The 25,596-nt window shown below is 40.0% G+C and overlaps 1 protein-coding gene across 1 annotated transcript; it reads right to left on the reverse strand.

The window, feature by feature from the left end:
* Positions 1–47: 47 nt before the first annotated feature.
* On the reverse strand, positions 48–24,789 carry SLC6A20 (solute carrier family 6 member 20). The gene is made up of 11 exons (XM_089532780.1): positions 24,601–24,789; positions 13,603–13,743; positions 12,830–12,921; positions 9,715–9,942; positions 8,106–8,216; positions 6,371–6,612; positions 5,004–5,166; positions 3,899–4,103; positions 3,214–3,373; positions 2,844–3,009; positions 48–1,653 (listed from the first exon to the last, which is right to left on the reverse strand). Exons 1-11 carry the CDS (start codon positions 24,725–24,727, stop codon positions 1,525–1,527), a joined length of 1,764 nt encoding a protein of 587 aa, XP_089388906.1. The 5' UTR covers positions 24,728–24,789; the 3' UTR covers positions 48–1,524.
* Positions 24,790–25,596: the final 807 nt, after the last annotated feature.

Here is a 25,596-nt window from a genome sequence, read left to right on the forward strand (position 1 = left end):
ATTAAACCTGTCATTGCTTCCTTTAGTACTGTCCAGCCCAAACTTGGAAATATACCAAAATTTTTTCAGAATTCCCCAAAGGTGTGAAACATGCTTTTTGTAGCATAATTGTCTTCTTTTCACATATCCTGATGTAACTTAAAGAGCCTTGCATTGATTTCTTTGTGTTCAACGTTGCTTGACATAATACATACTAAGTTCCAACCAATATCTTGGTTTTCTATAAAATGTCTTGACCTCCTATGGAGTCTTACATGGGGAAAATGCATGTAGAGTATGCATTTGTCTGGAAGTATTCCGAGACTAGAAGTAGTATTCACATAATGTAATGTTAAAAGGATTTTGTTGGGGAAGCATTACATTTGTAGATCCAGGGGGAAAAGCTTCTAGTGCTAAAAACATGGTCCTAGTACACGTTTGCATTTGAAATGTTTTCCCAGCTCTTAAGGTATAGATAAGCAGTGTGGCTTCTTGCCCTCATGGAAGTATATGATGAAAACTGGAGTATCTGTTTCTCTTCATTACCTTTTTTTTATTGTTTCAGAAGTTTGGCAGCAGGTAATTAAGGTCTAGGGAAAGAAGGCAAGTAAAAATAAGCCTTCATCTATATCACTTTTGCTACAATTAAATTTTTTGATTCATGTTTTTGCTTGAAGGTAATGTTAAGAATATTGTATAAGTGCAGCACGTGCTGTTAAAAGCATTTATATGCATTTTTGAAATACAGCTAACATCTGCCTTTTTAGATTCCCAGCTCATAATCATTCCTCCAAGAGTGTGAAATATGTCCATCTGGATGATATTGGACCGTAACTCCCAGCATTCCTGACCATTGGTTGTACTGGTCAGGGCTGCTACGAACTGTAACCCAAAACATCTGGGCTACCCTTGCCTTGGTGCTTAATATTTTACCTTCCCTGCTACCATTTAAAAATATGTGAAGCACCTACAGAAAAAGAGAAATTTAGTAGACTGTTAGCTGTTTTGAGCTTGCTGTTTTCCTGTATTAGTAACTCAAAAAATCAATAATGCTTTGCTTGATAACTCAGGTAAATGAGCTAATGTAGCTCCTAAAGAAAGTGCTAGCATCTACTAAAAGATACATTCCATCAGCCATGCATATAACTTGCATAGTCAAAGCTATGCATTATACATGGGAAAACTGTGTGGTGTTGCAGCTTTCCAGCAATGCAAAACTTTCTTGTTTCACTTCAGGTATAAAAGGAATATGTTTCCACTCAAAATATTGCTTTTAAGGAAGCAGATGAAATGGGCCGATATCTACTTCATGTTTAAAGCCTGGGTGTGTTTTTGTTAGCCCCCCAATTGCTATGTTCGTGTCTCTCAAAAGCAATTGTAAACCTTCATTTGCTACAGAACAGCTTTGACTATGAGATTGTCCAAGAGAATATTTTAGGATGATAGCCAAGTTCTGTGTGTCTTGCTTATTGTTGGAAGTTCTAGCTGCTATAGTCTTCAAGGTGGTACTGGGAAGTTGCAGCTGTTGAGGTTCTAAGTCCAGTACTAACTACTAGTTCGCTTTTTTATGAAAACTAGTATCGCACCAAGTGGTATACACAAAGTAGAAGATGCCACAAGCAGTCCAATAAGTGCTAGAGCACCACTTGGGTAGTCTTTTGTAACCAGTTGCCCCTGAAAAAGAGAGAGATCAGAATTTTAAAGTGGAAAGTGTATTCTTGCAGAGAAGTAGTGTGCTCTTTTTGTGTGAATATTAGGTCTGGTAATCGAATACCAATATTGTGAAAAATCATTTTCCTCCAGAAAGCCTCTTGCATTACTTTCACAGTGAATATCTTTGAGACACCATTGCTGAAATACTGTTCTCTTGGGTCTCTGAATGATTCAGGGAATGGATATTTACTTCTACACTTCTATTAAGCAAGGGCTGATGAGCCAAAACCAGCAAGGATTTTGTATGGCAAAGTTTGGAGAATATACTAAGTTGCATACAGCTGGATTTGAAGCAAAGATCTATGATAATGATCACTATTCTCTAGTCAGTATACAATGCTAACAGGTAAGCCTTCTGTTGTGGATGCTTTTCCTCTGCAACTGTATAAAAATGTTAAGATTAGAATTTAAGTTGATGTCTTTGTAAAGATTGCTGTGAATTATACAGTCAACCTGAATAGCTTCAGTTTTTTAAAGAGTGGAGGGCAATGAAAGAGGCATAAGTTAGGAACAGCAGATTTCTCATGGAAGTGTAAATTGTACAGTCAGTGAAAAAACTGAAGATATATGGTATGTCCCTTACTTTCAAGGAATTGCTTCCACACACAAAAAGATGTTAAAATTATTTTTTCTTTGTTCCAAGTTGCTGTTTTAAGTTTATGAGACCTGGCATTCCTATGTACCTCAATGGCAGTGGTGCAAACCATTACACATACCTGGCTGGTAATCTTTCTATTGGAGGTCAGATAATGGAAACAGATATAAAGCTGAATAAAGCTTTTTGTAGAATATTATTAAATTGACTTATTCATACTTGATAGATATTCTAGCATCAAGAAAACAGTCATTTCATTTCCTATATGGTCTCATTTCTAAGAAATCTTAATAGTTATAAAAGCCTCAGTGTGAGCAATGGATTGTCCCAGTGTGACCAAAGATCATACCTATTATCTTGCAAAGGATAGTTTTCTAATCTAAAGAGAGAGAGAAATATATCTTATCCCTGTATTTTAAAATGCACTCACATGTAATGGAACTAAATGGCACAGTTGAATTTTGCAAAATTATGAGTTGTAAATTCTTCACAGAGTTCCTGGCTTTCATATACCAGTAGTTATGGTGAAGGATATTTATAGCAGTGAGTAAAATACCTCTGTTGCATCCCAGGCTTGGTACTGCAGTGTTCCTGTCCTGATGTAGTCCGTGAGGTAAAATATAAGTAGGCTTACAATTAACACAGGACTGACAAAAGCCCACATAATTTTCCAGTACCAACTTGGTTCATGCCCAATCATCACACCAAGGGCTTTCTGAAATCTGTCAGGGAAAGAGACATAGTTCTTACATTAAAGAAGGGATAACCATGCTATCGAAAGCAAGATGCTAGGATATTGACAAAGAAATGGAAATTATGCGAAGGAATCTCTTTCACTTCAGTGGAGAAACATCCATTCATCAGAATAGCAAGTGTATGGGGTGGCAGGGTGGGAAGGGAAGGGAAAGATATAATGGAACAGTTACCTCCTTAGCCCGTAAACATAACAGACAGCAAGAGTTTCCACCAGTACAATAAGCAGTAGGGACAGAGTAGCTGCATAGTCATTGAAGATATCAAACCAGTAGTTGCCAGCTTGCATGGTAAACAATAGGCCAATGAAACAGTTGATAATACACACTCCACCTGTAAGGACAGAGCAAATCATTTTAGTTGCATCTGAAAAATGAAAGGTAGGCACAAAAAATGTTTTCTAGCAGAGCACAGTTTATGTTCTGCTACACAATGGGCTCTTAAATGATCTGTGGCCAGTTGACTTCATGGGAAAACCTATACACCAGTCAATACTGTTTTGACACCTGCCCCCCTCAAAAAAAGCAAACCGCAAAAAGAGTGTGGTGGTGTCACTATCAAGGAACGAGATGAAGGATGCCTCATTGACCCCTGTTCGCAGACCTGCGAGGGCCATAGTATTCAGACTCCTCTACATATATGCAGCAGATGGGAAAGGCTGGTGGCATATTAGTGTCTCCCATTCCACTCGAGAGATGAAGATGGGAGCTCTGTGTCTTCACAGTCAGTGAGCATAAAGCTGGTAGCTATTTCTCTAATTTATGTCCAAAAGTATTATCTGAGAGCATGCTCCATGAGCCCTGTGGACACCTTGTTCTTGGACTGCATTAGATGTATTCAGGAAGGAATCATATTTACCTGAGATCATCTCTCTGGGCACGTGGGAGGAAAGGAAGTTGCTGTCGGTCAAAGGAGTGAGGATGGCTGCAGTGTTCCCCAGCATGCTGCCTAATCCCAGCAACAACAGCATAATAAAATACAACACTGAATACAGTTGTGAGACCTCCATATTCTTTATGGCTTCAGAATACACGATGAAGGCCAATCCAGTCCCTTGCACAGCCTGTCCGTGTGAAGGAAAGAAGAAAAAACATGGAGAACTGATTGGCAACTGCAAAGCAACATTTGGTTAGGGGTGGAACTTCTAGTCATGAGGATGTCTTTACAAGACTGGCTTGCAACATTCTGATGATTTTTTAAAAGTAATAAAAAGTATCTGGGTGACTTAACAAGAAAAAGATTTATGTACTTATGAATTATATCTGTTAATTAGACACATATAGTTGGAAGAGATTACAAGAGCTATGCCTTGCAGGAATACACAGTCAATGCACTCCTGATAGATGGCCATCCAGCCTCTGTTTTAAAACTTCCAAAGGAGACTCCACTACACTCTGAGGCAACTTATTCCAATGTCAAACGGCTCTTGCCATCAGAAAGTTCTTCCTAATGTTTAAGTGGAATTTCTTTTCCTGTAGTTTGCACCTATTGCTCTGTTTCCTAGTCTCAGGAGCAGCAGACAACAAGATTGCTCCAACCTCAACATATTTCATCTTTTATGGCACAGAAGCATTTTATTCATCCTTTCTGCAGCCCTATTGGATAATTTAGGCTGGACCTATGTAACCTTCATGTCAGTCCCAGTTCTTTATTAGTGCTACACCAGGTTTTCCCAGCTAGTGCCCTCTAGGTGTTCTGTACTGCAGCTCCCATCAGCTTTAGTCACCAGGGCCAATAGTTATCCAAAACATCTGGAAAGTGTGTTGGTGGAAACTACACCATACAACCAGGATAATGAGTAGTCCCAGGCCTGCTTAACTTCAAGGTTGTTTCATCATCCTCTTTTTGATCATATCTCAAATTGTTATATCAATATAGGTTTGGGATTGTTGCTTATAACATTTTGGTTTTATAATGACAGCCTTTGTGCTGACCCAATGTATTTTAAAAACAAGCTGCCCACCGTGTCTAGTTCTGCTTCCAGGCTACAGTTCTTAATCTGTGGCAATAAATCTGCGTATTCTCTGGGATGAGTAGACCCTAGAACATGTTTCATATCTTCAAGGTTTTCCATGGTTAATGATCCTTCTTCCAGGTCAAAAAAATTGGTCAATAGCAAGATCACCCTGCAAGATAAATTAAACAAGATTTTTTTCTGGTAAAAATGAAAATGAGAATATTATGTAAATTGACTTATTTATATTTGGCAGATATTCTAGCATCAAGAAAACAGTCATTTCTTTTCTTTTTAATATATGTAATTTGCATTAATTTTCATATCATGTCATAGTGAGTCAAACCAGCTACTTCTGATGTTGATTTTAAATACATATTTTATAAGTCCAGTCAATTGTAAAACAATTGAATTGAGGGATGGATCAGTAGCTATAAAGGGCTCCCAAATAACCAGAAATGTCCTTTTTTATTATTATTAAGACAGATGTTCCAAAACTGTCCTTGTAAACCCCATGTCAGGTTACTCAGATGCATCTGCAATGTGTGATGTAAGACAACTTTAGGCAGTGGTGTGTGACAGCATCATTATGAAAGGAATAAAAAAGTAACTTTTTGGACTACAGCTCCCTGCATATTACCATTGGGATGTGCAACTAGACCATTGACCATGCTGGATAGATAATTTTGGAATTTGTAATCCAAAAAGAAACTTTTTCAAGCATTACATGGCTGTAAAATTTATTGATCAATATAGATGAAAGATATCTTTTGGAATGCCATTATACAATTGGATGCCTTCCATCATCCTATCCAAGGTTTGAAAATGATGGCATGACTCCATCGACAAGGTTTTATGAACATGTCTGGCACTCATGAGTGACTTTTTAAAAAACCTTGTAATAAAAAAGTGCATTGACTATGCAGGAGAGTCTCAATTTATGTTGGAGTTGTATTTGTGGACTTGCAATGTAAATTGAGAACAACATGAGCAGGGGGCAGCACTTCTATAGGGAATCAGTGGAGACTGGGGAACATGTTCTGATGGAGCAGAAGTAGCCACAGAACAATTTTACTCAACCCACCACCAATCTGAAAGAGGTTTAAAACAGAACATCAGAACTTACTTTCATCAGGATGGAGAAAGACCTCCCTTCCAGATAATAAGACTCCAGTTGCTCAACACATCCCACCTAAGCAAACAGAGGAAGCCCTTCCAGCCACATCAAAACTCTAAGGTTCCAGTTTCTTTATCCCTCTAAGCAAGCAGAGAAAACCCATGAAATGTAAAGCAGGGCAATGCAAACTGACACTTGCCTGCTATATACTTTCAGATGCAGAAGAAAAGAAGGGAACAGGATTAAAAGTCAAGCTTACTTATTTACGCAGTTTTCATAGTTGAATGTTGCCTTAAAGCCGTAAATGGAGAAAGTGACAATGCTGGCAAATACTGAAGTGCTGCTGTTTATTAATGAAACAATGATGGCATGTCGCTCGCAGTTGTTGCTTGGCTCATTGTAGCTGGCAAAAGCTATCAAGCTGCCAAAGCCCAGCCCAAGAGAGAAGAAGATCTGCGTAGCTGCATTAATCCAAGTCTTGGGGTTTGCTAATTGCTCTAGCTGCAAGGCATAAACCATGAGGATGGATCAGTTCTATAGAAGCGTTAACACTTGGATTCAGTTTTTTCAACTTGCCCATAACATGGTCCATTATAAATTTCTGTGGCATGCATTTGGAACAAAGACTGAAAAATGTTAGCCTAAATGCAATTGTTAGTCCAAACTGAAATAGACATTTGAGTAGGTCAGCATTTATGTAAATTCCACTGATTCAGTGGATCTAATGTTAAAAAAATTGCTTTGACATAAGGACGTCATTCTCTAACCCTATGCATATTTACTCAGGATATGTCCCACTGAGTTCTGTGGGCTTACTTGCTTGTAAGTGTTAAAAAGACTATGACCTTAGTGCCACTTAATTTAAGATAGTCCTAAATGTCTGAGCAGGATGGACATTAGCCTGGATATATAATCCATCACTCCAGCTCCTTTCCCAAAAAAACACTTCTCTCATTCAGTAATATTCCATACATATTTCAGCTTTATAGATCTTATTACAATTATATTCACAGCTAATCTATTACAGTATCAATCCACTGCTAGTTTTTGTGCCAGTAGAGATGTCTCTGACAGCAAGGCAATAATTTGTCAGTTGATGGTCATATATAAGATCCTCTGTGGCCATTTATCTTTCATGAGGATTGTTTTTCAAAGTCCATGAATAAAAGTGCATTGACTCCAAGTTAATTTCCTTGAAATTTGGGGCATTAAAGGCACACAAATTTTATATCAGCTGGAATCCAACATCACAATTATGTATTCATAACCTGGAGTTATGGACCCAAACTGCTCTGTATTCAGCCCATGCTCTGTATTTTAACAGCCAGCAGCCACATCAAACAATGAGGGGGGTGGGTCTGTTTTGCTGGAAATTAGGGCACCACAAGATGGTGCTTCCAATCCATCCCACCTGCAATCTGAAATGCAATGATTTGCTACAGAGTCCCATCTCTGCCGCACCACAGATCCCTGGCAGAAGACTGGAAATCTCATCGCACTTCAAACTGACCTCCAGCATAACAGCCCTCTGTTGCTCAATGCAGCTGCTGGCTGTTAAGGTAGTTTTGCAGAGTGGAGTTGGGAGATGAAACGTAGTTGCATAATCATAACTATGTCTGTGAAGTAGGATCTTGGCAAGCCTTAGGAATTTTTGTCATAGACCAATAAGATAACATGCCAAATTTATTTATCTTGATCCTTTATCTTTGGTGCATTCATTGTGCCCCATACACTTCTGTGGAAAGGGTAATTCTGCTCCCTTTGTTGGGAAATTTCTATAGGTACATCAGCAAAACTACGCCTGTGGGTACAGATTGCTAAATGCAGCACTGTCAAATAATACACTCTTGTCAGTATCTTTTGTCTGACTGAGATCATACTCATGAAAATTGTATTCTTCATTCGCAGAAAAGCTCTGTTATGAAAATATACATTTGTGAAAAGTACACTTCAGTTTCCATAAGCAATTGTTTAGAATTCTGTTGTGGCAGTACCTTTGGTGTAAACATATATGTCAGCCCATTCACAGCTCCATGGAGGGTTAGGCCTCTGATTAAGTATATCATGAGTACTACATATGGCATTGTAGCTGTTACATAAACAACCTGCAAAAAAAACAACACATTCATTACACCTGAAATTTAGTGCCTATATTTCATATTCCAAGAGCATTTTCAATTTTTGTGGTGGGCTTCGATTACAATGACAATAATAATAATAATAATAATAATAATAAACTGTTTATTTCTATACCGCTTTTCCTCGAGATCAATACCTATAAATAGGCAGAATGAGGCATCCGCTTCAGGATGTACATACTGGGGGCCAGCAACTCAGGAATGTGCTTCCCAGTGGCATCACTAGAGTTGGTATCACCTGGTGCAGGTGTCTAGAAAGGCAGCAGAAAGGCTGGAAGAAGTGTGCACCTGCCTGCCCCTCCTTTTCTGATGTGTTGGCTCCCTCAGCAGAGAGATCCAAGCAGTGGAGAAGCAAAAGGGACTCCTCCTCTGGTACCTTGGCAGCCAGAAGGGATGTGAACTGACACTCCTTCTTGGCCAAGAGAGCCATGGCAGTGGATAAGAAGTGTTTGGCACTGGCAATAACACTGGACACTGGCAAGAGGAGGGCCTGACCTGGTGTCACCTGGTGTGGTCCGCACTCCCTGCACCCCCTAGTGACACCTAGTTTACATGTCCACTTAGGACAGAGTTCTATGTCCTATACACACTCCTCATCCTCTGAACTTCTCTGTTGCTTTCAGAGGTGGGAGAGAAGAATACCCCATCAACAGTATTGACTTAAGATTCAACTGGCAGTCCAATCCAGTCAACTTCTGTATGTGGAATGGGGCAGGGTGCTACCTTCTCCTTCTTGCCTTAGGCAACAATACTTGGGTTGACCAAGATCAATGCCAAAATAATGGCGGCAATTTTCAGACATTAAAACAGTAGCCCTCAAACCTCTTTATTCTTGAATACTGAATAGTTTGCTAGGAACTACTGGTTATGTCACATTTTAAGCACTGCATCCTCATAGAGACGAAAAATATATTATTGAGTATGATGGAAGGGATGATTTGTGTGCCCCTCTAATATTCCAGTTGTTGCTTAAATGCAATTAGAAGGGAAGTTAAATCAAATTTCCAATGTGTACAAGTGCCTATTTCAGATGCTACATTTTGAGGGATGAAAATGTATGAGAGGATGACCACATGATGGATTTTCGAACAGTTCCGCTCACTGCCATCCAGAGATACAAACAGATGATTTACATGTGTGACCTGCTATTTTCATTTCGAAGGAGGAAAAGTCTTGAGCACAAGTGTCCCTTTCCATATATCCACAAGAGTGCTCCACTGAGACAACTGAAAGGTTTCGTGAATGGGGAAACTCCATTTACCCTCCACAGGTCTCTCTCCAAACAGAAATTGCCATGGACATAGACTGGGGTACTCCTTGAATGTTTCACTCAGCAGTTGAGGAGAATTAAATCCACACTGATTTTAAACTTTTTTTTTAGGTTCCCCCCACTTTTTCATTTCATATTCATTAAAAAGACGGTTCCTCCAAATGAAACGCCAGCCAACCCCAATAAGCGTCCTACCTTGCCTGTGTGTTCTGTTCCTTTTAGAATACAGAGATAGACCACCAGCCAAGCCAGGATGAGGCAGGCTGCTTGTTCCCACTGGATGCTCCCACTCTCTTCGATGGATGGAGAAATATTGAGTGTTTTCCTGTACCAGAAGTACTGAGTTGGTGTAGCTTTCTCACACTCTTCATCATAGTGAGTGTGATTAATATTCAACGGACAGGTTGCCCATGGCAAAGGATCCTTTGGATGTGAAACGGAAATTAAGCACAATGATCTTTAGTAGTGTCACAGTCAGATTGGAAAGCAAGATGGTTTGAAGTGATTCCTGCCAGTGTGTAGGGGATGAGGATGATAAGGGTAAGGAAATGAAGCAGAAATCTTTCTTTGCTCATTGAGCTATCTTCCTGCATTTGCAATATTCCGATCTAATTATGGGAATATAAACAAAAGGCAGGTGGAGGCTCATATATAGAGTGAGTGGGCCCTTACCTTATGAGGGCTAGGCCAAGATGAAGTAAACGGAGGCACTCATGTTCCTACACTTTCTGCCCCCTGCCCTTGCACACATGCATATTCAGAACTTGCAAGTAAATTGTTACAAATAAGTAACTACCTGTACTAATCATAATTATTTATCTATTACAGTAACTAAGGTACAACGGCTACAACCTTGTAACGTAATAAGAAATAAATTAATTTCTTTTGTAGTTCAGCTGTGACCTTTAAAGAAATAAATGCATTTCTTGTGGAGTTTCAATTGTGACTATTTATTTAGAAGGATGAATACTACATGCTTCAAGGGCTGCCTCATTTGATCTGTCATGCTGCTGCCTCCAGCTCTGTGGCGAATCTTGGGGAGACAATGGCTGCATCTGCACTATAGAAATAATGCTGTTTTATACCACTTTAAAAGCCATGGCTCAATGCTATGCAATTATGGGTTTTGCAGTTTTCTTTTTCTTTTTCTAAAAAATAAGTAATTTTTATTATTTTCAACAAAATAGGTTGGGATTTGTAGTTTTGTGAGAGATTTAGTGTTCTCTGTCAGATCACCCTGGCACCACAACAAACTTCAAATCCCAGGATTCCCTAGCATTGACCAATGGCAGTCAAAGTGGTGTCAAACTGCATTATTTCTGCAATGCAGATGCAGCCAAGGAGGTATGCTAGAGGACTGAGCTTTGAACCACAGGACTATAGTTTCCAGCATTCAGACGGATTTTATAAAGTAATTAAAAGTACCTATTGTAGTTCCTTTTGAGGGCCACTAAATCAAAACAATAAACCTCTAAATAATTTGTTTAAAAATTGCAATGGTAACAAAATTGTAAGTATAATGGTAACAGTATTATTTTAAAAATACAGTGGACCCTTGTTATCCGCTGGGGTTTGGTTCCAGGAACCCCCATGAATAACAAAATCCATGGATGCTCAAGTCCCATTAAATATAATGGCATAGCAAAATGGTGTCCCTTATAAAAAATGGAAAATCAAGGTTTGATATTTGAAATTTTTTTTTGAACATTTTCAAACTGTGGATGCTTGAATCCGTGTATAAAAAAATTCTTGTTTAAGAAGGGCCGACTGCAATTAGTAATTCCTATCAATTATTATTAACAATTAGTATTATTTTGTAATTAATATTAGTAATTCCAAGCTGAGTTTTCAGCTACCCTGCAAAAAGATTTGATCAAGGGGTGCCATTTCTAAAGGCCTGATGTCTAATTTAATAGGAGGCTGCTCCTGATAGTTGCTTTCTCCTGTAGGATTTGATATCTGACCCTTTTTCAAAATACAAGTTGTAAGGTAATAACTGAGCAATCATTTCCCACTTGCCCATGATTGCCCAGTTGTTGCCCATCTTTCTACTATTACAAGGAGGTCATTAGGAAAAAATATTGTTGTCCCCCCCAATATCTTCAGAGGAACTGATCTGACTATAATGATGGTCCTCTTTACTTAGCTAGTAGTTCTTCTTGGAAGAATAAATACTTAAACAGAGTAGTCCCTCTGGAGATGAATAATCAAAGGAAGTGATAACGGGAATTAGGTGCATTTTTCTCCTCTTGATTCGCATATTCTTACAAAATGAATTCTTACATTCTTCAAAATGTAGTCAATATCACTCCTGGGTCAAGTTGTATGCCAGGGTATTCCTGTGTTAATGCCAAACAGTTCTGGAATGCGCACCCTCCAGCATTTCACATATGAAAACAGGGACATGTCTGGCCAAGCAACATCAGAGTGTGGGCAAGATGAGAAAAGTTATTAATGATAAGTAAGCTTTGTGGCAGTGTGCTTTTGTCTGAACATACAGGGAAGGGCAAAATTCTGCCCTCTTCTCTGCTGAGATAATTGGGTGCAAACTACGTAGTTCTGTACTTTGAACTCAGTTTGCAGCAGTTGAAATATGCTAAGGACAAAGGGGTAAAGTGGGAGGAGAAGAGAGAAGCTGGGACATTTTAAAAGCAGCTGGAAAAGTGAGATGACAGAGGATTAAATCATGGCTATCCCTGACTAATTGGGACAGTTGGAGGATATGGGAACACCAAAGAAAAGCTAATTACATACACATAGATAACTTCTACATCTCAGCGGCGTCTGCTGTTGCAGAACTGGGTGGAGTCACAGACTTAGTGTCATAAGGAAGTTCTTTCCTGGCTTGTTACACATGTACATTACTGTTGTTACTACTGAACATTATTTCCCACTGAATATCTCAAGTTCAACTCCTGTTACACAATAATGAAGCTGTCTCAGGAACATCATAAAATGTCAGCCTTATCTTATCAGCAAAATCCAGTATATGATTCTGGGGGAAGGTTAAACCAGCATGCCAAAGGAATAGCTTTTCATACATGACTGTCTACATGCACAATTACATCATTTTTTAAAAGATGCAAACAGAGAAATGACCAAAAGAATAATCCTTTATCTGAAAACTGGCGGTGCAGGTGGCATGGCTCTTTTTTCTTTCTTTCTTTTTTCCTTCACTCTGCAACTTTTCTTGGTATCTGCAGGAAGTGGCAGCTATATTTGCTACATGTGTTTAATCGAAGGTCAATCTTGAAAAGAAGGGAGATAATGATGTGCTTAACCTTGCATTTTGAAGCATTTTCTGACTCACCTGGAATGAATGGAATAGATACCAGAATGCCCAGGCATTGATAACATTGTAATACATAGAGAGGAAAAAGGAAACGATAACACTGGCAACACCTAGGAAGGAGAAAACGGAGAATGACAAAAAGGCCATCACTTTGAGACTGCATCACCACTTTGCCCATACATACACCCATCTCCATTTTAATTTATTTAAGATTGGACTTCTGTGTGTCTCTGGTATCCTCCGACTATGAGAAAGCCATTAAAGGCAGACCTCAGTTAACAAAGCCCCTGGCAGAGAAGCTCCCTTTTACAAAGTCTTTCTTACGTCTCCTTTCCTCTTTGTCATCTGTCTAGCTGGAGGTTCTTTGTAGCATTGGGAGGATGAAGGAGGACTAGAGAAACACACAGACTTTGGAGAGTGTTGCAGCACTGCAGAAAACCATGCAATAAAACTTGAGCTGGGAAACAAGAAGATTAAACACAGTGGTTCCCAAACTTTGATTCTCCAGATGTTTTGGACTTCAGCTCAAAGAATTCCTGACTATTGGCCAAGCTAGCTGGAGCATCTGGGAACTAAAGTCCAAAGTTTGGGAATTCGTTCAAGCCAATCCTACTGTAGCTGTGTGTGCCATTTTTGTCCTTTGTACTAAATATTTTGGGGTGGTTCTAGTTTAGAACCCAAAGGTGGCATACTGTAAGATGAATGGTCCTCCAGTCTTTCAACTTAAAATAATCTAGAATTACATTACAGAGGGACAAGAAAAAGAGTTGCATATATCAACATGAACGCACCAACCCCACAGAGGTAAGGACTAATTGCTTTCCATGCTCCAATGCTCCCCCGTCGCATGTGCTGTCCTACTGCCAGCTCCAAGTATAACAGGGGCATCCCTTCCACTATTAACATTATCATATATGGGACTAGAAATCCACCTGCAAGAGAAAGAAATGCTTCTGTTTAGACATGCAATGGGTTTAGTAATTAGTTCATATTTAAAATATTATTGGTTAAAAGGCTCAATGTAAAAAAATTATGCTGAATAATTCATAGCACTTGCGGACTGTACCACCTTCAGTCCCAGTTTTGGAAAAGTGGGACTTAAATGTAACAACGACAACAACGATACCTGATCAATGCCAGGAATGGCTAAGAATTGTGTTTGAGTTCAATTTTTAATGCTAATTTGTCCAAAAGCACACATGTATTCATATTTGGGATGGAAAGACTTGAGATTTTTTTAACACATGAAATCTTAAAAACTGAAACAGGCAGATTCATATACACCAAACCTTCCAACATTTCACAGATGAGAATGTGGACACATAGCCAAGCAACTTGAACATGTGGTTGAGACGGCAAACATTATTAATGAGGAAGAAGAGACAAGGTAGGAGATGATGCAGCAGTTTGCTTTTCCCTGAGCCTTCTGGGGAGGGCAATATTCTCCTCCACTCCTGTCCTCTTCCCCTGCTCAGTTAATAGAATACAAATCATTAAATTAAAGTTAGTTGAAGAGAAGGAGGGGAAATGGGAGGAGGAGAGAGAAACTGGGATATTTTAAAAGCGGATGAAAAGATGGGATGAGAGAAGATCAATTGGGACTGGCCCTGCCAAGTTATGACAGTTTTTTAACCCAAGGGTTTTGAATGCTTAAATGGACGTGATTCCCTATGTATTCAACTGACACGGAACAATTATCTCTAGATATCTTATCATTAATATCCCTATGTTTGATAGGTACAATTCTGTGCTGGGAAAAAGCCACAGTTATGCAAAGTGGCTACAGCTGACACGAATTTTATTTCAGTTCATTGTGGAAGATTAGGTAATTTCCCCCCCAGAAATTTATTGCTATTTGGAATGGGAATAACAAGAGATTTAATTTTTTTTAATGCAAAAGAAAGCAAACACAGCAGATTTTCCCATTGTTCTTCAGTGTTCTAATTTGTGTACACATTGATATCACCACATACTTGGGATATTTATGGAGGCACAAATTTGTATGTGCCTTCACATTGCCTGTGATTTATGGCAATCCCATTAATTACAAAAGATTTTCTTAGGCAAGGAATACTCAGAGGTGGTTTGGCCAGTTCCTTCCACTGAAATGTAGCCTATAGCACCTGATATTCATTGGTGGTTTCCTATCCTGTACTAACCAGGACTGCCCCTGTTTAGCTTCTAAAATCAGATGGTACCTGGTGCCTTTAGGTAAGTGGTTCCCAAGCTCTGGTCTTCCAGGTATTTTAGACTTCAGCTCTTGGCTATCATGCCAAGTTAGCTTAGGTTTCTGGGAATTACCTGGAGAACCAGACTTTGGAAACCACTACTTTAAGGTATTTAGGCCACTATGGAGAACCTGTGAGAAAAATCCAAGTCTGAGATAGATTCTGGGAGAAAAGGTCACCATGCTTGTTGTGTAATAACTGGTCAGATCAAATCTGAAAGTTTTAATGAATCCTCTCACAAGAAATCTATACTGAATTTTTATATCTAGTATTCCAATATTGCATAAATCTCAACATAACAGTTTGGGAGACCATAAACTCTTTCACACAGAGAAAAGTGACAGGAGCATAGCGGGATGCTCCCGTCACTATTGTGTAATTGCTTAAAGATTATCAGATAATGTCACGTGACATTGCCATAATCGCAGCATTATCCCACAAATAAAGAGTAATTTTAGCACCTCTTTTCATTCACAGGAGAGTCCTGTGAATCAAAAACAGTGCTAAAATTACTCTTTATTCACAGGATAATGCTGTGATTATGGCGACATCATGTGACGTTGGATAATCTTCAAGCAATTGCTTCTTAGTGATGGGAGCATCCCACTTTGTTCCCGTAATTTTTCACTGTGTGAAAGAGTCCTGAGAAGGAGTGTGTGAGGGGAGAGTCTAGTAGTCCTTTTACGCATCCTTTTATGTTAAACCAAACTCCTGTTTCAGTTCCCTGAATCAGACTCTCAGTCCTGCAAATCATAAACTGAATTAAGCTTCCCACATCTTCCTCCTTTAGGGTTGTTATCTCTCAGAATTCTTGCACCAATACAGTTAAGCTGATGGATCCAATACAGCAAAGGACTTTTGACCAGGCCCAAACTGCCTGCTCTATTCTCCCCAGTGCCTCTTTTTTGCCTTTGGACATTATCAGACAAGGGAATTTGGAAGTATAATCCAATGGCAATCTGAACGCAATCATGGGGTTTCACATTATTGTGTGATAGACTACCACACGCAATTTCAGGCAGTGGGAAGTCAGTCCGAACGCAATCACGGGATTTCACGTTATTGCATGATAGACTACCACATGCAATTTTGGGCAATGGCAAGCTATTTTTGGGCAATGGGAAGTCAGTTCGAACGCAATTCGAATTTCAATTTAAAATGATCTAGAATTACATTACAGAGGGACAAGAAAAAGAGTTGCATATATCAACATGAACGCACCAACCCCACAGAGGTAAGGACATATTGCTTTCCATGCTCTAATGCTCCCCTGTCGCATGTGCTGTCCTACTGCCAGCTCCAAGTATAACAGGGGCATCCCTTCCACTATTAACATTATCATATATGGGACTAGCGAATTCATGTGAATGCGTTCTGGCCCCACTTTCTTTTCATTCGAAATTAAGAGAAATTCCTCCCGTGTAATAAACTTCTTTGTAAAAGATCTTTCATTTTCCTCTCTGGTGGAATTTTACAGTAATTCCACTGGGCTGGTTTTGAGAGCAGGGCACTGGAATTTTTCTGCTACCCATGCCAAAATCTGTTTGGAAGGAGAGAACTAAAGTGAACTAAAGAATGTAAGAACTGGCACCTGAATTCATCCCCCTCCCACCTTCCCCTTTTTAAATTTTATAAATTGGGTTAGCTCCAGAATGTGAGGCAGCATGGTGAAGAGTTTTGAGTGCTGAACTAGGATTTAAATCACTAGTCAGTCATCCAGTGGATGACCTTGGGCAAATCACACACTCTCAGCTCTAGAGAAAGGCAATGGCAATCGCTAACCCTGAACAAATCTTGCCAAGAAAACCCTCAACGTATGAGTTGACTTGAAGGCCCATACCAACAAACCAGGCTAAGTCATAGAACAGATGTGCTGAAATTATTGGCTAAGAGTTGTTGCTAAATTCAGACTTATTGATTTCAATGGATCCATTCTAACCACAACTTCATCCTCTATCCACCCCTGTATCTATTGGATTGTATCTATATGAGCAGATTTGGTTGGGATTGGCAATGCCAGAATAGTTTTCTGTAAATAATTTCATACTGTAGATGTGATTAAGAAGAGTCTTACACACAGTGTAGTCTCAGTGAGTGTTAAAGGATAACTAATTGTTGTAAAAAGCATTAAAATGTAACCAAGGGAAGAGAGAAAAGATCAAGTGTGGCATGCAGCTTTTAAGTCAAATACAATACAAACAGTTCAGAAGTAAGTCTGATGAAAATCAGTTGAACTTTTGGATGGTTTAGAACTGAGTTGTAGCAGGTAGTTATGCTGAAAATAACTTATTTAAGGTGATACTTTTCTATGGCCACCCTTCAAATTCACAAGGCAGGTGAAACTTTCAGCTCAAGCCTAGCCCAAAGCATTTTGTTGCCTGAGACAAAGAATAAAGATGGCATGCTCCCCCAACCCATTCCACATATGAAAGCAAATCAGGCCAGCAGCTGAATCTTATTGTAACACTGGTAATGGCACAGTAGTCTTTGCTGAAGCTGAGAGTGGCAGGCTAATCTAGTGGGCACCAGTGGCATACTGGGGATTGGCGTCACCCAGTGCAGGAAGGGGCAATGGGAGGCAGACTGCCTCAGCTCCCGGAGGTTTGTTTGGGCTCTGGCATGACTGCAATCACTCCAAAGTACAAATGGAAGGCACTCTCTCCCCAACCCCCAGCAGTCACCACCACTGGAGCGGGCAGTGCCAGTTCCCAGAGGTATGTTTGGGGTTTGCTGTGGCTGCAGCCATGCTGAAGCCCAAATGGGACTGCTGGGTAGGCGAGAAATGAACCCAATGCCCTTTCTTGCTCGCCCAGTTCCACCCCACAGAGTGACATCCCCCTCTGGGATGTCACCTGGTGCGGTCCACATGCCCCACACTCCCTTAGTGACACTACTGGTGGGCACACATAGCTCTCTCTGCTCCCTGCCCACCCACTACATCTGTCCAAGGCATCTGCCTCATTCTGCAAAGAAAGAAGGCTAGCCCTGGTCAAACTGGGGCTCAAATCGATCCCTGAGGCCCAGTCTGAGGCTTGGTGGCCACAATTGTTGCCACTCTTTTCATTTTGCATCAAGTATGAAGAAGAGATATAGTCTGTTATCTGTCTATCCATCCAACTAGTTTCTAGAATTAGGGTGACTTCCAGAAAATAACCCGATGTCTTAACACTAGGAAGAGCACTCTAAGTGGCAGTTGCTCAATATCATTCTAGTGAAAAGTTCAATGAAGTAATGAAACTGATTCAGATTCTGAAATTCCAAAGGAGAACCACAGTAGCTAATGTATGCTGCCAGGGCAGAGTGAGGTGGAGCTGCCTCAAAAGAGCTTGTGAAAATGGACTTGCCCATCCTCGCTTGTCTTCAGCATTTCCAGAAGTCATCCTCAGTCCACAAAACACGCTTTCCCCTCCATCTCCTTGCTGCACTAGGTAACAAAACACCCTGGACCTAATGTCCAGTAGGTAAAAGGAGATGTAGTTTTCTCAAAGACTGCTGCAGTAGAAGGGTTCAGATATGTTTTGGACTCTGGTGAGGACAGCAGAAAAGGGGCAGTTAGGCAACCTGCTCTACTTTGGATTTTCATCTGACCTGGAAAATGTATGTATGTATGTATGTATGTATGTATGTATGTATGTATGTATAACATCTTGCTTTTCTCCCAGTGTGGGAACCAAGATGGTTCAGTGTAGAATTTTTAAAAATACACTTGAAACAATCATATTAAAATATTTAAAACACCCTGAATTACTGCACTGGGTGACACCAGCTCTAGTGACGCCACTGCAAAAAGCTCAAGGTTTGGGCTGGCTAACATAAAGAAGTATTGTCTTTCAGATAGTCTAGACCCTGGCCGTACAGGTTGTACTGGGAGCTTTTAAAGAACACTGTAATGCCCCTGTCTGACCCCAATGAGCCTTTCATACCAAACCTCTATAATGAAAGGCATGCAAGTCACATAGCTTCAAGATGCTCCCCAGGGCAAGATAGCAGGTCTCACAGAAATCCGGAGCATTAGCCTGGGAGCGTTGCAAGCACTTATACATCCTTTGAAGTGTAAATCGATTGGGAGGTCAGTGATGGGAAAGTGGTATCTGGCATCTAGTGGGAATGTATGTAAGCCAACTTGATCCGCAGGGAGAGGCAGGGTACAAATATTATTATTATTATTATTATTATTATTATTATTATTATTATTATTATTAGAGAATCAAAAGGACAACCCATATGGATCTGCCACCTCTTTTGTTTAGGATGGCTACATTTTATGGCACAAGGGCTTGCTCTTTCCTCCCATGAAAATTTCCACCTTTCAGGTTTTCAAAAATCTAACCACAGATTGAAAAAGTATAAAGGAGGGCTGTTTGCACTTTGTTTTCAGTCCTGGGTGAAGTCAGAAGCCATGATTTTACCTAGACTCCTCAGAATTGCTAGCATTCTGAGTTCATTTTCTTGACAATTTCTCCTCTGATATGGCCTCTGCATTAGTAATGTATGGTCCCCATCCTTCTAATCTCTGTCCCATCTAACCTAACTTTAATTCATTAGCTCTTGTGTGTGAGACAGAGTGCTTGTGTGTATGTTGATTCCCTGTTCATAAAAAAACTACAGTGTGCCCACCCTGTATGTGGTTTTCAATTTACGCCGATGCTGTGTCACAAAGAAAAACAATGGCATGGCATGCACACTGCACTGTGCTGCATGCACATACCCCATTGTTTTCAATGGGGCTTGAGCATACGCGTTTTTTCCCTTATGCATGGGGGTCCGGAACGGATCACCCGCGTGAGGAAGGGCCCACTGTACATTAATTTGGAAACTGCCTCTGGAGTTCTGTGGGTTTGGAACCATTATAAACAGGTATGAAAGATCCCAGACAGATGTTACCCTGACACTCATTGAGCTGAATTAATTTCCCCATTGAATGCAATTTGTGGGTGCCTCCCCACACTCCCTAAAATTTAGGCAACAACACATTTCATTGGAAGTGTCCTTTTACAAAGTCTTCACGTTCAAATCCAAGCCTGGCTCAGCAGAAATGTGGCTGCATTTCTTCTGAAAGCACCTATATTTCCATCCTTGGTGAGCTGCAGCCAGTTACAACATCTTTTAAAACATCTTTGTTTTGGTCCTACCATGTGTGTGTGAAGGGAGAAATATAGAAATAGACATACAGGCTGGAGACCAGCAGATTTCTTGGGTGGGAGCCAGTCGGGTGAGCGGAAAGAATGTGACCTCTAAACTGGGCCTTTGGTTATGCTGACATCTCATATGAGGTGCATTTCCCCGCATGATAGAAAAACTCACCCCCAATATTGCATTTACAGTGACACCCCCTGCAAGCACATGTAGCACAACCTTCAAATAAACATTATTCTGGCTCAGGCCCCTTTCTTTGACTTTGAAATCACCTCAAAGCTACTGACTCAATCAAAAACATGTTTTTGTGTCTAACTTTCCTTGGTTTTCTTTTTACAGCTGGCCAAAATATTTATGTAAATAAGTGTTATTTAGTTTTTAATCTCCAGCATTAACATTCTTTAAAGTGGGGGCTGTTTAGCACTCGGAATGAATGCAGTCAGCACGCTGACTGATGCAGACAAACTGAAGTGAATGTTCAGCCATAATCCGTTTTATTCAGGGAATTATTGTTGCAACCTCCTGCCTCTGCTTTATTAACAGACCCTTTGTTTGGAAGTTAGGTAACTTCTTCCTTCTTGTAAAGGGAGCACTCAGACGCCTCGCAGGCTTCGACTCTGCCATGGTGCCCTTTAATAGCAGTAGGCATTATGGAAATGAGTAAGCTAGCCTTCATTTGGAGTGAGTCAAGGGACGTTATCAGACAAGGGAAATTGGAAGTATAATCCAATGGCAATCCGAACGCAATCATGGGGTTTAACATTATTGCATGATAGACTACCACATGCAATTTCAGGCAATGGGAAGTCAGTCTGAACGCAATCATGGGGTTTCACATTATTGCGTGAGAGGTGATCACACACAATTTCGGGCAATATCAAGCTATTTTCAGGCAATGGGAAGTCAGTTCGAACCGAATTCGCATTGATGTAAATTCACTGAACTAGCAAATTCACGTGAATGCGTTCTGGCCCCACTTTCTTTTCATTCAAAATGAAGAGAAATTCATCCCGTGTGATTAAACTCCATGGTTTGTAAAGTGTTGGACACACTTGTGGTGTTTCTAACCTTCATATGCCAGGAGAAATGGGGTCCAAAATTCAGCCGAATTCTGGGAGATGTCATCTCAAAAAGTTACATTTCTACAGGGAAACAGTGCCATGACTACAGTGGACCTCTTCTCCCTGCCTGACCACTTTAAAACATTACACGAGAAAGCCAATCTACGTATTCCAGCATCTTGTGAACACACACAAACCAGGTTAAGATATTTTGCTCCCTAAGGTGAAGGACAAGATAGTGCTCCACTGACTTACCCATCATTTAGGGATCTAGCTACAAGGAAGGCAAAATGAGATAGGAATTCTGTTCCCCAATGAAACTTTCCTTCAACCTCCAAACTTGTAGCATTGCAGAGAGAAACTGTTCACTTGTAGAAGTCTTAGAGCTTTATTGTATGCAAAAAGAAAGCTGAAACTGAGCAGAAAATTAATGGCTTTCTCCATACCTCTCCATGTGCCATCGTAGGACTTCCACTCTCTTCCCAAGGGAGATGGTCATGAAAGTGTGCCTTTTGGTGAATGCATTTTCCCAGTGTGACAAAAGGCATACTTTTATGAACGTCTCCCTTGGGAAGAGAACAGAAGTGCTACAACATCGGCACGGAGAAAGCCACTACTCTCCCTCTCTGTTTTGGCTTTCTTTTCTTGTGTGATAAGGCTCTTCTATAGTTGCATTGCCTTGATAACTTTGCCTGTCCTTTTTCTGCAAATGCCTAAATTGTATTGTTAAATGCTCGGCTGAATTTTTAAGTTACTGCAATGCTAGAAATTTAGGGGCTGAAGAAAAATATTGGGGGGGGGAGACAATGGTCCCATGCCCCCTCCCTATATCTAGATCTCTGCCACCATTCCTCCTACAGAAGCTGACTAAACTGGATTTAGATCTTTTAGTGGTCCCTTGGTATTCACTGGGGTTTGGTTCCAGGACCCTCAGTGGATACCAAAATCCATGGATGGTCATGCCCCATTATATATAATGGCATAATAAAATTATGTCCCTTATATAAAACAGCAAAAGCAAGGTTTCCTTTTTGGAACTCTCTCTCTCTCTGTCTGAATATATTCAAACCATGGTTGATTGAATCTATGGATGCAGAAACTGTGGATATGAAGGACCAACTGTACTTCTTCACTGGTGATGGGACAACATCTTTACGTGAGGATAGTCATCCCAGTATTTCAGATTCAGCATAGTAGATGTCCCTTTTGATTTTATCAATGTTGAGACTTTTTAAAACGGAACTATGGATTGAGTCTTCCTTATCCGGAATTCTGAAATCCAAAATACTCCAAAATCCAAAATCGTTCACATGGGTGTTTTAGATAGTGACATCTTTGCTCTCTGATGGTCTTAGTGTACAAAAACGTTGTTTCATGCCCAACATTATTAAAAATATTGCATATAGAATTATCTCCAGGCTATGCATATAAGGTGTATAGGAAATAAATTAATGTCATGATTAGACTTGGGTCCCATCTCCAAGAAATCTCATTATGTATATGCAAATATTCCAAAATCCAAAACTAACAAAAATAATCTCCACCCTTCTGAACACATCAAGAACACTTCTGGTCCCAGGCACTTTGAATAAGGGAGACTCAACCCGTACAATGATTCATCTCTTTTGGAAGTCTGATTCTATGTATTTGAGTCTTCATGTTTATTGTGTTACTTTTTCAATATCTTCATTTTATACTCTTTTTTTTACTGTGTGAAGTAATTCACAGTTTGTTCTTATCAATGCATTTACAGTTCTAGCTGTATCATTAGACAGATTGGAGAAATCAGTTCAGATACATGACACATGATATCATGAAAGGGCAGGAAATCATTAGCACTCTAAATAATTATTGTTGCATTTTAAGTGACAAAGAAGAGAAGAGGTATTCGTGTGATCCCATGTCTATAAGTTTCCAAAAAATTGAACAACGAACAGCTTTGAATACTGAAGCACCTTGTTCTGGGGTTTGATAACATTTACCATCCCACCCGAGGAAACAAAAACTCTTGAGCCAGTTCTGGTTGCAAATAGTATATTTAGTTAATTTCTTTACTTCTGTCCTAATGCTAAGATCTACACCACATCTCTAAAAGAATTGTTCCCATCTCCACCAGCATAGCATAAGGCAGTTACTTCCAAATCACAAGAGTGGAGCACTTTGGAAAGTGTGTGCTTCCATGTGTGCGTATATTCATATAGCATAGCATAGGTCCCATACAGACATGCCAAAATAAAGCTGCTTTGGGTCACTTTAGAGGTATGCTGTTTAAATGACACATGCATCTTAAGAGGCCAGAAGTTGCGCCAAAATTGCGCTCCAATCCTTAGGACTGAGCATGGCTTTTGCATGGCTTCCGGACTCTTAGGACGCATGCATCATTTAAACAGCATACCTCCAAAATGACGTGAAGCAGCTTTATTTTGGCCTGTCTGTTCAGGCCCATAGTTAGCAGCAGTTGATCCTGAGACCCAAATACCATATGATGTGAAAGGTTCTTTAATTCCTGCCCCTTAGTTTTTATCTTAAAGGCGTGGATAAGGAGGTTTTATTTTGTTTGGATTAGTGGTAATGAGAAAGTGCCTGATAACACAGTTTTCCTCAGCTTCTACTATCCAGTTCCTAGTGTTGTCAACCATAAGAATTTAAGCAGGTCTTTCACCTTTTCATTCTATTAGTGCACTCCTCCCACCAGTAATAAGAAAGATGGGAAACATCATGGAAAATCATGAGAAGGTGACAACTGGGATGTATTCTGGAACCCCTGCAAAATTTCATGCTTGAGGCAAAGATAGCACAATAAAAGGCTTGTCTGGCTGCAGTTCTGTTGCTGTCTGCCTTCTCATTCTATGCCTTTGTGAGAAACTGAATTAACTTTCAATATATGACAAGTATAAAAAAAAGATCTTAGGAACTTACAGCCTCTTACTTACAGCCACTGCAATGGAAAGAATAATAGTTCCAATGATTATAATTACAGTTACGGTGATGACACACAGTTTAAACAACCACCTTGCCCAGTTTGCAGGGTAAGTCATGCACTAGAAATCCGTTAAGTCCAACTAAGGAAGAAAAGAAGTGGAACGAAGGGAGAATGAGCAGCAGAAGGATGCAAGGTGGCTCTACTGATCTATTGCCTTTCTAAAATGTTATGGCAGTTGGGTGGCATGTAGCATCATCAAATCACTCTTCTTTAAGTTTAACTGAATCCAAACCATAGTGTATTTCTTCTCAATACTGTACAAGGAACCCTGTCTACCATTGCATACTATTTTGAAAAAGACATTTTTGAATAAAAACAAAGGAACTTGTTCCCTGATTCCATGTCCAAATAATGATAATATAAACCTAAAATCATACTCACCTCCTCCATGCATCTGACATAAATAAGGAAACCGCCATACATTCCCCAGTCCCACCGCATAAGATATACAGGCAAAAATAAACTGGAAGGAATTGTCCCATAGTGGCCTGGATTTCTCCACTTCCATCCTTAGGTACCAGTTCCACACGGCAGCGTGCGCTTTTTTTGCCTTCCCTTCTTCAGGTGCTCTTCAAGACCAGCTGGAGTCAGAGTGCCAACCCAACTCTTAAGAGGAAACCGCTTGGCAATTGCTATTCAAGCTTTTTAATTGCTAATCTTATTAACAGGCACTTTGCAAAGTGGGAATGCTGGTTAGACAAATAGAAGGGAAAGCAAGCCTGTAACACAAATTTTCCAGAGAAATCATTGTTTAGATTTCAGGGTGTATTGCTGAGAAAGATCCGAAATTTGGCAATTTAGCATTGCCCCATGCTGGCTTGATGTCGAAAACATTTGGGGTTGCGCAAGATTCTGCTGTGACAGACCCATGGGGCTTTGGGAACTATGTGCACCTCTCAGCATCTTGCTTAATTATTTGCAGGGGGGGAAATTTACCACACGGTATGGGTTTGGGTTCATACACTCTCCACCTTACAAACATCACATTTAATTGGTGAGTTATCCTTCTGAACACTGGCAGGGAGGCAGGGAGGAGTTTTTTCTTGACATATCAACAATATTCTGGCTGGGCTTTTGATCACAAAGGAGAAAAACAAAGTAAGCAATGGGGTATCATAGAAATATGCTTTATTTTTCAAGAATCACAGCTTTTAGGTCAGATCAGGTTATAAAAAGGACAAGGTTTGTCAAGATTAGCTGTGTTCTCCAAGGGGACTTGAGATGGAACCAGTTTTGATTTTGTAAATCTAGAACAGACATTAATTAATGTCTAATTAACAAATTGTAAGCCGCTCTGATAGCCTTGGCTGAAGAGCGGGGTATAAATAAATTATTATTATTATTATTACAGTATGTGTTATACTACATACTGACATA

This window comes from Sceloporus occidentalis, unplaced genomic scaffold (genome assembly GCF_023333645.1).
Source record: "Sceloporus occidentalis isolate IW3139 unplaced genomic scaffold, rSceOcc1.0.p SCAF_7, whole genome shotgun sequence".
In the NCBI taxonomy this organism is placed as follows: Eukaryota; Metazoa; Chordata; class Lepidosauria; order Squamata; family Phrynosomatidae; genus Sceloporus; species Sceloporus occidentalis.